The following is a 10,996-nucleotide window of genomic DNA, read 5'->3' as shown; positions in this document are numbered from 1 at the left end:
CATAGGAGGCTGCGAGAGGAGAGCCCAGCCTCCTGTGACAGCGCTGGCTGTCTCCGCCCCCACACCGCTCTGCTGCACTGTGATAGGCGGCCGAGCGGTGTGGGAGGAAAGACACCGGCCGCTCACAGCGCTCGTCCCGCAGCGCTCGGCCGGCTGTCATTTTCTCTCTGATTCCTTTCATCCCTGCTGGGCACTGCTCTGTGTCCCAGCGGGGATGAAAGGAATCACGGCCGCGCCGACAAAACGGCAGGAAAATGTCACTTTCGGCATTTAGCCGAAAGTGCCATTTTCGGCTGGCGCCCCCCCTTCACTTTTCGCCCGGTGCCCGCGCCCCTGCTGCACCCCCGGTTGTTACGCCACTGGGTGGGTGCAATAGCCAGCCTGCTATTGCAATTTGAAATAGCCAATAGCAGGCTGGCTATTGCTCCCAGCCACGGCTTGCTTTGTTTACATTCAGCTACCTCAGCAGGCAGCTGTCATCCCCCAGCTAAAGCTATTAAAGTGGAATGGTGACACTAGGGCAGGGATGTCCAAACTCTGGCCCTCCAGCTGTGGTGAACTACAAATCCCATGAAGCATCTCTCTCCGCGAGTCATGTCTGTGGCTGTGAGAATCTAGCAAAGCCTCGTGGAATTTGTAGTTCCACCACAGCTGGAGGGCCGCAGTATGGACATCCCTGCACTAGGGGTAAGAAAAAGAAAAGTTACGGAAACACAAGCCGGGTGCACCTATGTACGAAAACAGCGATTGCACTGCACATGTCAGGTATTGCCGCATGTGCCAATTAAAACTGTAACTGAAACATGAACATAAAGCTTTGTTAGTTTTTTTTTTTTAAACCTGGTTCCTAACTTTTTATTTGGCTCCTAGATACAAAATAAATTTGTGAAGCCCTGTGTTCATGAATATATTTTGTTTGGTTATTTTTCATAGTGTAAAATCAAGTCAGCACAGGGTCATTTTATGTAAAACATACCTGCAAAAACAATACTGCATATACTTATCTTTCCAGTGGTCCATTTCTTGAAAGCCAAGTGAAACAGGTATTTGAGCCACACGGCCAGATAAATACTCACAGAGGACAGTATGCTGTAACACGGAGGCTTTTTAAGATTAGCGTCGCCTGCAAGGTGAGCACATGCAGTCGTTTGTGTGCCGATATGTTTTACATACAAGTGATCCTGTGTTGGTCACTTTAGGCAGAAAGTTATCTCATGTGGTATAAGCTGTGATAACGTGGTGAAAAAATGCTTGAGGAATAACATTTACAGGCTTGAATAATTGAAGCTGACTTACTTGTCTTGCAGTTGTACTCGGTGTCCCCAGTTTAATGATTTCACATAATTCTGAACAGCTTGTGCCATTGTTGACCTAAATTTAGGTAAGAATAAACCATTTAAACACTCTCTATAAGGGCTAGTTAAATAGAATGTGTAGTGTTTTTACACATTTCCGTATTAACATTTTTTTTTCTTTTCTTTGAATGTGAAATACAGCATTTTAACATTTGGTATTATTTGCAGCCAGCAGGGGGAGCTCTGAGCTCACTTTTACATTTATCAGACCGGGCTTATCTGACTTTTGTGTACATAGTTCAAGCTCCAATTTACACACAACTGAATAAGTTAGAGCAGTAACCCATGACCCTCACTTCAGCGGTCTACATAAACCATATTACCAAAAGTATTGGGACATCTGCCTTTACACGCACATGGACTTTAATGGCATCCCAGTCTTAGTCTGTAGGGTTCAATATTGAGTTGGCCCACCCTTTGCAGCTATAAAAGCTTCAACTCTTCTGGGAAGGCGTCCACAAGATTTAGGAGTGTGTCTATGGGAATGTTTGACCATTCTTCCAGAAGCACATTTGTGAGGTCAGGTACTGATGTTGGGATGAGAAGGCCTGGCTCGCAGTCTCCACTCTAATTCATCCCAAAGGTGTTCTATCGGGTTGAGGTCAGGACTCTGTGCAGGCCAGTCAAGTTCCTCCACCCCAAACTCGCTCATCCATGTCTTTATGGACCTTGCTTTGTGCTCTAGTACGCAGTCATGTTGGAATAGGAAGGGGATATCCCCAAACTCTGCCCACAAAGTTGGGAGCATGAAATTGTCCAAAATGTCTTGGTATGCTGATGCCTTAAGAGTTCCCTTCACTGGAACTAAGGGGCCAAGCCCAATCCCTGAAAAACAACCCCATACCATAATCCCCCCTCCACCAAACTTTACACTTGGGACAATGCTGTCAGGCAAGTCCTGGCAACCGCCAAACCCAGACATGTCCATCGGATTGGCAGACAGAGAAGCGTGATTCGTCACTCCAGAGAACACGTCTCCACTTCTCTAGAGTCCAGTGGTGGTGTGCTTTACACCACTGCATCCGACGCTTTGCATTGCACTTGGTGATGTAAGGCTTGGGTGCAGCTACTCGGCCATGGAAACCCATTCCATGAAGCTCTCTACGCACTGTTGTTGTGCCAATCTGAAGGCCACACGAAGTTTGGAGGTCTGTAGCTATTGATTCTGCAGACAGTTGGCGACTTCTGCGCACTTCAGCATGCGCTGACCCCGCACTGTCATTTTACGTGGCCTACCACTTCGTGGGTAGGTTGCTGTTGTTCCCAGTTGCTTCCACTTTGTTATAATACCGCTAACAGGTGACCGTGGAATATTTAGTAGCAAGGAAATTTCACGGAACACCTGAATCCAATGATTTGGAGGGGTGTCCCAATACTTTTGGCAATATAGTGTATAGTACAAATATATCTATAATAATGTTGAATCTTAAGCAACAATTTAAAAAATGACTAAAAAACATTATTGTTTACCTTTAAAGAAAAACTCCATGTACAAATTTTATTAACCCTTGCAGTGTGGCGGCCCCCACACTGCAAGGATGTACTGCTCCTTTTTGCAAGGGGCCAAGAAAAAAAAAAAAGGGGATCTTGGAGCCGGCAGCACTGATCCTTATACCTGATCCTTGGAGACAACAGCACTCCCTGCAGCTTCTGCTCCTCCACTGCAGCAATGGTATGTTACTCAGCGTCCTCAAGTCCAATACACTGTACTGCACGTAATGACTAGGGGATTCCTAGACCACTGCAGAGGAGATGGAGAGACGCTCTAGGTATCAGTCTAAGATCTGCCTGGCTCAGAGATTTAGGCGAGTATAACTTTGAGGGGTTTTTTGTCCCTAGGCAAAAACGAGCACTTAATCCTTGCAATGCGGGGGTATTCCCGCTGCAAGGGTTAATACATTTTCTGCTCGGAGTTCTTCTTTAAAAGGAGGTCCTCCTACCTATGCTACAAACAAACTGCTATATTTAGAAACTTTTATTAAACGCATGTATTGCTGAAATCAAAGTACTTCCTGTGCCCAGCTCAGCATATGATGTATATATTTTATTTTCCTTGTTTAACTATTTGGCACCACAAAAGGCATAGCTTTCTATGTAGAGTTTTGTGCTTAGACCCGGTAAACATGCTAACAAACTTTAGCATTTTTAACATAAGAAAGGTTGGGTAAACCATATGCCTACATTTACCTCCAGTAAAACCTGAACAATGTAATCTCTACTACAAAAACAGTCTGTTATAAAACAGGGCTGGACAAGTCCCAGGAGCCAGGTAGACAATGCTCCTTATAAAATATAGCTGGTGACTAACTTTTCAGGTTTTCTCTTGTTGTCGTCGATGGAGCCAGCTCCTAAAATAATCCAGATTGTACAGACTGGCTCCTGAATTCCATATTAATTTGTCCACCCCTGGTTTAATAAGATGTGTGTACTTATTAGCGTGTGCTGTATAAACTTGTAGGTAAAAATTATAAAGCGGCCGTTGAAAATTAGCACTCCAATAAACAATACTTTTTCCATTTATTGAAAATGATAACTTACGTCTTAGGCCCCGTTCACATTGAGCGATTTATCGCGCGATTTTTGTAGCGATATCGCTCATATTTCCGCACTATATCGCTCTATGTAGCTTCACCAATACATTTCAATGTAGCTGTTCACATCTCGTCGCTCAATGTCGCTCAATATCGCTCAATATCGCTTGTAGCTCGTCGCTGGTAGCTTGTCGCTTCTACATGACCCTTTTTTAGAGCGATTTTGAGCGATATTGCTCCTGATTGCATACAGCCCAATAGGAAGAAGTCGCGCGACACGTCGCTCAATGTCGCTCAAAGTCGCGCGATTTCCATGTCGCTCAGTGTGAATGGGGTCTTAGAGTTATAAAAAAGGTGAAATTCTGGAGGTGGCAAGAGGTTATTTATAAACTGGCAAATTCCATTAGGTCATTGAATTTTGCCATGATTAAAGCAGTATTAAAGTCAAATAAGTCACATTTGTTTAGGCATATATCCACTGCTAGTAATCAGTAGATAAATGCCCCAACATTAACAAAAAAAAAAGTTGGCAAATACCAACTAACTTACCTGTGTTAGCACCGCTCGCGGCTGCAGAAGTCCCGACTCCCAAACGGAAGAAGTAAGTGTGGGCAGGCGCATGCGCAGTACAGATCGTCAGAGGGGAGAGGAGGAGAGCAAAGCTGAAGCTGGATGGATGCAGCCGGGCAGCGGTAGCACGCGCGTCAGACAGACACCGTGGGACACGAGGAAGCTGCGCTGAATAAGAGACCGGCACCAGCGCTGGAGGGACATTGGAAAATGAGTGGAAGGAAGAAGCTGTTCGGATCAAGAGGCATCACATAAGGTAAGTCCTTAAAGCAGCATTGGGGAGGAGGGGGACGACAACTGTCTTTAATGTCACTTAAAGAATGTTGAAATAAAATACCAGTGAAAAAAACAGCTTAAAAACAGGTAAAAGGGTGTAAATAGAAAAGGATGATAAAAAAGCAGCAATATAGTGACTTCAGTGCTTTTGTAAATAGATCCCCTGGTGTCTTCATACACAATTTAGACAATATATAATGTACTGTAAGACTTCAGACACATAATAAAACAAGTATATAGCATCTGACATCACTTCAAAACTCATTTCCACTTTCTTATGCTTCCTTTGACTGTAAGTCTCTGGATAAACAAAACATCGAAGATGCTTTTTAAAATGTTTATTTTCTTTCATTTCATTTGATATAAATGCGGAGTATGACTTAGGGTATTTAACACTGCAGCCATGCAACACCTCCTGTGTGGTGTGCTGTATGTAGAGAGCATACAGAAGAATAAATATGAGGAAGAAACACATTACCAGTTGTGCTGCGTTGGATGATGTACATGCCAGCCATAATGGGGGGCATCTTTCAGGGCACCTCCCAGCAGACCAGCCTGGTGCATCAGTTTTTTTGGAATGCAGCCAACATTTACACAGGTCCCTCCGATTCCCCATTTGGTGCCTAAAAAAATATTTTCAAGATAAGTGCTACAGTACATATGTTATCAACAGAATAATGTTTACTTTATCAAACTATAGAGTTTAATCCACTGTGTAGATGTTATACTTTAACTCATACCGCTGGAACTGCTAAAAGACAAACACCTAAGGGTCTATTTAAAAAAAAAAAAATGCATAGCTATTTGTCTGGCGAAACTGCATGAATATTCTCGTTCTGTGCAAATTAACCTGCTGTGAGGATGGGGCAAAATCAAATGCTCTTAAAGGGTTATTAAACCCTTGCATGTGTTTGCATATATCTAATGCTAGCAAGCAGTAGATATATGCAAAACCTTTTCAAAGGGTTAATACATACCTGTGTCTCCGCCACGCGCTCCCGTCCGAACATCTGAAAATTTATCGGCAAAGGATCTTCGGGCAGGGGCATGCGCAGTCCGGATGTTCGGCCGGGAGACGAGGAGAGACACAAGGTAAGTCTATGGAGCAGCGTGCACCCACACAGACTCCGTGGGACATCAGAGAAGAGGAGGAGGACAGAGGAGTCAGCGCTGGAGGGACAGCTAAAAACTACAGGAAAGAAGAAGATGATCGGATTAAGAGGCATCAGGGGTGCCCACAATTTTTGTGTTAAGATCTACTTTTCAAAAGGCGAGCTACATGAGATCTACCAACGGAAAAAAACCTCCCTCGCTCTCTCTCTCCTGGCTGTCTCTCCTTACTCTCTCTCCTGGCTGTCTCTCCTTGCTGTCTCTCCTTGCTCATCCTCCTGGCTGTCTCTCCTTGCTCATCCTCCTGGCTGTCTCTCCTGGCTCTCTCTTCTGTCTGTCTCTCCTTGCTCTCTCTCCTGTCTGTCTCTCCCCGCTCTCTCTCCTGGCTCACCTTGCTGTATTTTGCAAACAGTGCAGTGCAATTGGCTGTGTAAAGTAATATTCTTTGATGTAATACATAGCACTTCCACCACCAGTATCCACCAGAAAGGTGTCAGGGAGGTTGGCTCAGCAGACTCAGGCTAATAGGTAATCATGTGTGCACAGCAAAATAAATATACCAAAATGGAAAAAAGGGGTTTGCCATTCACACCCTTCGTGATCTACCAGCATCAGCTTTGAGAGCTACTGGTAGATCACGATCTACCTAATGGGCACCCCTGATTTAAGGTAAGTCTTTACATTAGCACTGTGGTGGGGGCAGTTTTGGTCTTGTATGTTCTGGTATGTTCTGCAAATATTATGGATAGTAGTGAATCAGAAAAATACCTCATTATGGCTCCTAGATAGAGCTGAGGATTATAGGAAAAAATACAAAGAACCATTTACAATATTGCTATTGTGATGGAGTGTGTTTAGAAAGGACTCAGATATATGTACTTAATACATATTTATTTAGATTATTGTTATTCTAAAAATCCCATAGTTCAATATAAAACAATCCACTTGTAGTAACATTCATGTAGTTCTCCTGGGGCATAATAGGGACCTAAGAGTGTAGGTGCTAACCATATGAGGACAATTAGGAATAGAGGAAAGGTACTACTACACACACAGTAAAACTAAAATAACTACACATAAAAGGAAAGCTAACATCTAACCTAGACTAAGCACTCTAATCACTTTTTAGCACTGTGAAGCTGCACTGGACTCCTTGTGCGTCTCTGGTTCCGCCGTGTGACACTCTCTAGAGCTGATGAGGGACTCCCCATCACCCTGAGAGAAAGACCTCTCCAAGATCATGCAATCTCGGGACGAATAGCCGAATAGAAAGAAAGGTAAAATAATTAACCGTTCACATGAATGATGTAGAAATAACCTGTTGCATATTTAGACCAAGAATTATAATTTAAAATAATATCATGACAAAGGAAAAACGATGAAGTATTTCTGTATATATACTGAATAATCTAAGGTTAAAACGATCAAATATATGCACTATGGATGAATAAATGTTGATGGACAAACAATCTATGTAAACAAGATACCCATGTATGAATATCAATGTGAAGTTACTATTGACAAATGAAGAATAACGAGTATATTATATTGACTAATGGTAAATAAGGAACTGTATATACAAGTATAAAATAGAAATAATTGAAGTTTTTTCAGATACAATATATTATATGCTGATTTTCGATCTCATGGTTGAATATTGACCTATATTGTATTATACGTTTGTTTTTAAAAAAAAATAGATTATTGCTGAAAATCGATAGATACAAACAAACAAAATAAACACACCCCCCTGAAGAAGCCTTTGTGAGCGTAACGCGTAGGGGATTCATCAAATAATGATATACCTGTAAAGAACTTTATGGAATATGTAAATGTAAATGAATGTACAATTTATGTTTGTAATATGGATTATAAGTATATGAATCAGCAATAGCCGTTAGAGACAGTATTCTGATATCTGGAGAACTACATGAATGTTACTACAAGTGGATTGTTTTATATTGAACTATGGGATTTTTAGAATAACAATAATCTAAATAAATATTTATTAAGTACATATATCTGAGTCCTTTCTAAACACACTCCATTACAATAGCATTATTGTAAATGGTTCTTTGAAATTCAATAATTGGGAGGTGTGGACTCAGGTCACCTTAGATGAGATCGGGAAGTGCTATTACTGGATAGGAAAAAATACACCTTAGTAACTAAAGACACAATGTAACAATTCTAGAATACTGGAAGGAATCGGAAAAGAAATCTAACTATTGCTACTACAGGGATAGCATTTTCAGGTTCAAAGATTTAGCTCACAGCAATAAGTTAACTTTATTGGTAGCTCCCCACCAATTTGTTCAGCCACCAGAAATGTAAAGAAATACTTTTGGGTATGGGGAGCATGTATTTCACAAGTGACAGCACTGCTGCTCGGTGACTGGCAGTTGAGACATACATCACTGTTACATAGGGGCAGGGAGGCCTCAATCTTATTTAACAATTCTAATTTAAGGTTGTATTTGAATGGGATAAGAAATATTAACTCAGGATAACCTCAGCTTATCTTCCTGCTCTGCAATGCTACACATTAGGTGTGCTTCAATGCTCCTGCTCACAATGCATGTGTATGTGTCAGCAGACTCACTAAAAACAATGTACGGTCTGTGTGACTGATAACTTATCTCAGTTCTAGATTGAAGAAAATAGGTCACCAGCACTCCATAAGTTAAAATGAATGAGTCCTTTTAATGGACAATGATGTCACAGAAATCCAACATGAGCCGACGTGGTCACATCTCTTGCCTTGAAGAAGGGACCCTGTGTGGCCCCGAAACGTCGGCTCATGTTGGATTTCTGTGACATCATTGTCCATTAAAAGGACTCATTCATTTTAACTTATGGAGTGCTGGTGACCTATTTTCTTCAATCTTGTGTTTTGCACGGTGCCATCCGTGAAGTTACTTCGAGCACCATTTATTTGATTGTTGGCCGGGACTGCTGAAAGGTGTGCGGAGGGCACCTCCATCAATTGCATCTTATCTCAGTTCTAGACATATTTTTCCATAATCTAAGAATAGTTCTATAAGTCTGAGAGGTGAGCTTATGTGCAGGATGCCCTGGTCACTAGGAGACTTTTTCCAGTCACCTTGGCAAGTGAGATTCATCTAGCCCTGCTGAATGCCATAGCAGCCAATCATTTCTTTTTAATCAGACTGATCCAAATTGATGAAAAACAACTGAAATCTGATTGGCTTACTGCACTTTGCACTATTAAACACCTGAACATGTAGGATATATTTGATTTTTAAGCAAAAAATGATGATCATACCTTTGGGAGATGGCTCCACATAGTCAAACACTGCAACTCTGCTTCCATGTTGGGCAGCTGCAAATGAAGACATGACACTTGGCTATGAAATGAATTGTGCAGGTTGTGTCTGACTAATCCTGATATAGGATTCTTATTTATGGCTTCATTCAGCATTGCAAATGAATCAAATCATATTAAGTACATGAAAAAAAATAACATAATTTACAAATTAATAATATGTGACTGATAAGCTTCTGTATCGACATGCTTTGGGCTTGTGACAATGGCATCAGTTTTATATTCAGAATTCATTAACGGGTGTATTAGATCTGCACCTGATCTCCTTCTGACCTGTTTCAGAGGTTTGCAGTCCCATAGACTTGTATTGGATGCGAAACCTGTTAAAAGCGAACAAAAGCCAGCGGCACAGGCTCTAGGGCAGCGGTTCTCAACCTGTGGGTCGCGACCCTGTCGGGGGTCGAGTGATGATTTGCCAGGGGTCGCCCGGGAGTCTCCTGCTATTAGATAGCGGCTCCCGGCCGCCCGGGAGAGAAACACTTTCTCCTGGAAAGGTTTACTCTGCTCGATCGAGCAGAGTAAACCTTTCCCTGCGATTTTTTTTTTTTCTGTGACATCGGGGACCGCCAGCCGCCATAGGAATGCATAGCTAGATTCCTATTGGCTATTTCACTTTGCAATAGCAAACTAGCTATTGCACCCGCCCTCTGCTGCTGCCAATCAGCAGAGGGGGACCTGCTGTTCTCCATCAGGTTCTCTTCTAGTAATTGACAGCAGCAGTGGGTGGGTGCAATAGCTAGTTTGCTATTGTCTATTGCAAAGTGAAATAGCCAATAGGGATCTAGCTATGCATTCCTATGGTGTGTTTTGGTTTTTTTTGTTTCTATTGTGACGGCGCTTAGGGGATACACAGCAAGCTTGCTCTTTTCCAGAACACCCAGCTGTCTATCTGCATGTTAACCTCTTTTTGTTTTTAGGAAACTGTATATGGCAGTTGTAATGAATATAATAACTTCCTTCTTAAAATGCCAGCTGCCTGACTGTTTCTGACCTCAGTACTTGCATGCAGCAAGTGATGTCAGAATCCATGTATACTGAAGCCTCGGCACCACCATAACAGCCAGGCAACTAACATTTGCAAGAGTTCAGCAATGGAAGCCTATTTATTTTCTAATATAGATTTAATTTAACACATGGGGAAAAGTTAAAAGGTATACTGTACACTCTGCTCTAGTGTATTCTAAATTTGCACACACACATGTATATATAATGTAAAATGTGCACTGGGATTGATTTACCAATGAACATTTTCACTTTGCCTAGTTCACTTTGAACACCCAATCATGTACAGAGAAATGTAAAAAAAAATAGGAAATTCCTATATACATAATTGGATGATTAAAGTGAATATAGCTTCACTGAGGTAAGTGTATTCCTTTATCAGCCCCTTGAAGGTCACTCAACAGGGACTCAACAGGCATGATGGCATGAGACACGTGAATACCTTCTGTTTATCTGTGCATACCACAGATAAGATTAGAGTGAGGGCTTTTAGATGCCTTAAGTAGGGTATACACAGGTAGATTTTTGCATGAGCCTTCGTACGAAAAATACCATTGGAATGTTTGATAATGGCTTCCAAAACGTAACGATTGTCGTTCCAAATTTAGTTTAATTTTCATTTTTATTTAACATTATATTTTGGAATAAATGCCATTTCCGAATGAAAACCACATTCACTGTTTGGAATTCATTCCATCAAGAAACATTTTCCAACATGCTCCTTCGGAAATTTGTGGGAACATTGTCATTTTTGTCTGTCAATTGCATCATTCTAATTGATAGATATTCGAACGAAGAAACTTCTT

General features: G+C 41.7%; 1 protein-coding gene across 1 annotated transcript in view; it reads right to left on the bottom strand.

The window, feature by feature from the left end:
* TXNRD2 (thioredoxin reductase 2) overlaps positions 1 to 10,996 on the bottom strand; it is a 78,181-nt gene that overhangs the window by 60,545 nt on the left and 6,640 nt on the right. The window contains exons 3-5 of the mRNA XM_018556980.1: positions 9,129 to 9,185; positions 5,211 to 5,355; positions 1,297 to 1,371 (exon numbers count right to left, since the gene is read on the bottom strand). Of these exons, the coding sequence (XP_018412482.1) occupies positions 1,297 to 1,371; positions 5,211 to 5,355; positions 9,129 to 9,185 (277 nt within the window). The remainder of the gene's footprint in view (positions 1 to 1,296; positions 1,372 to 5,210; positions 5,356 to 9,128; positions 9,186 to 10,996) is intronic.

This window comes from Nanorana parkeri, unplaced genomic scaffold (genome assembly GCF_000935625.1).
Source record: "Nanorana parkeri isolate BGI_ZX_2015 unplaced genomic scaffold, ASM93562v1 scaffold260, whole genome shotgun sequence".
Lineage (NCBI taxonomy): Eukaryota > Metazoa > Chordata > Amphibia > Anura > Dicroglossidae > Nanorana > Nanorana parkeri.
This window is presented reverse-complemented; position numbering and strand designations above follow the sequence as displayed.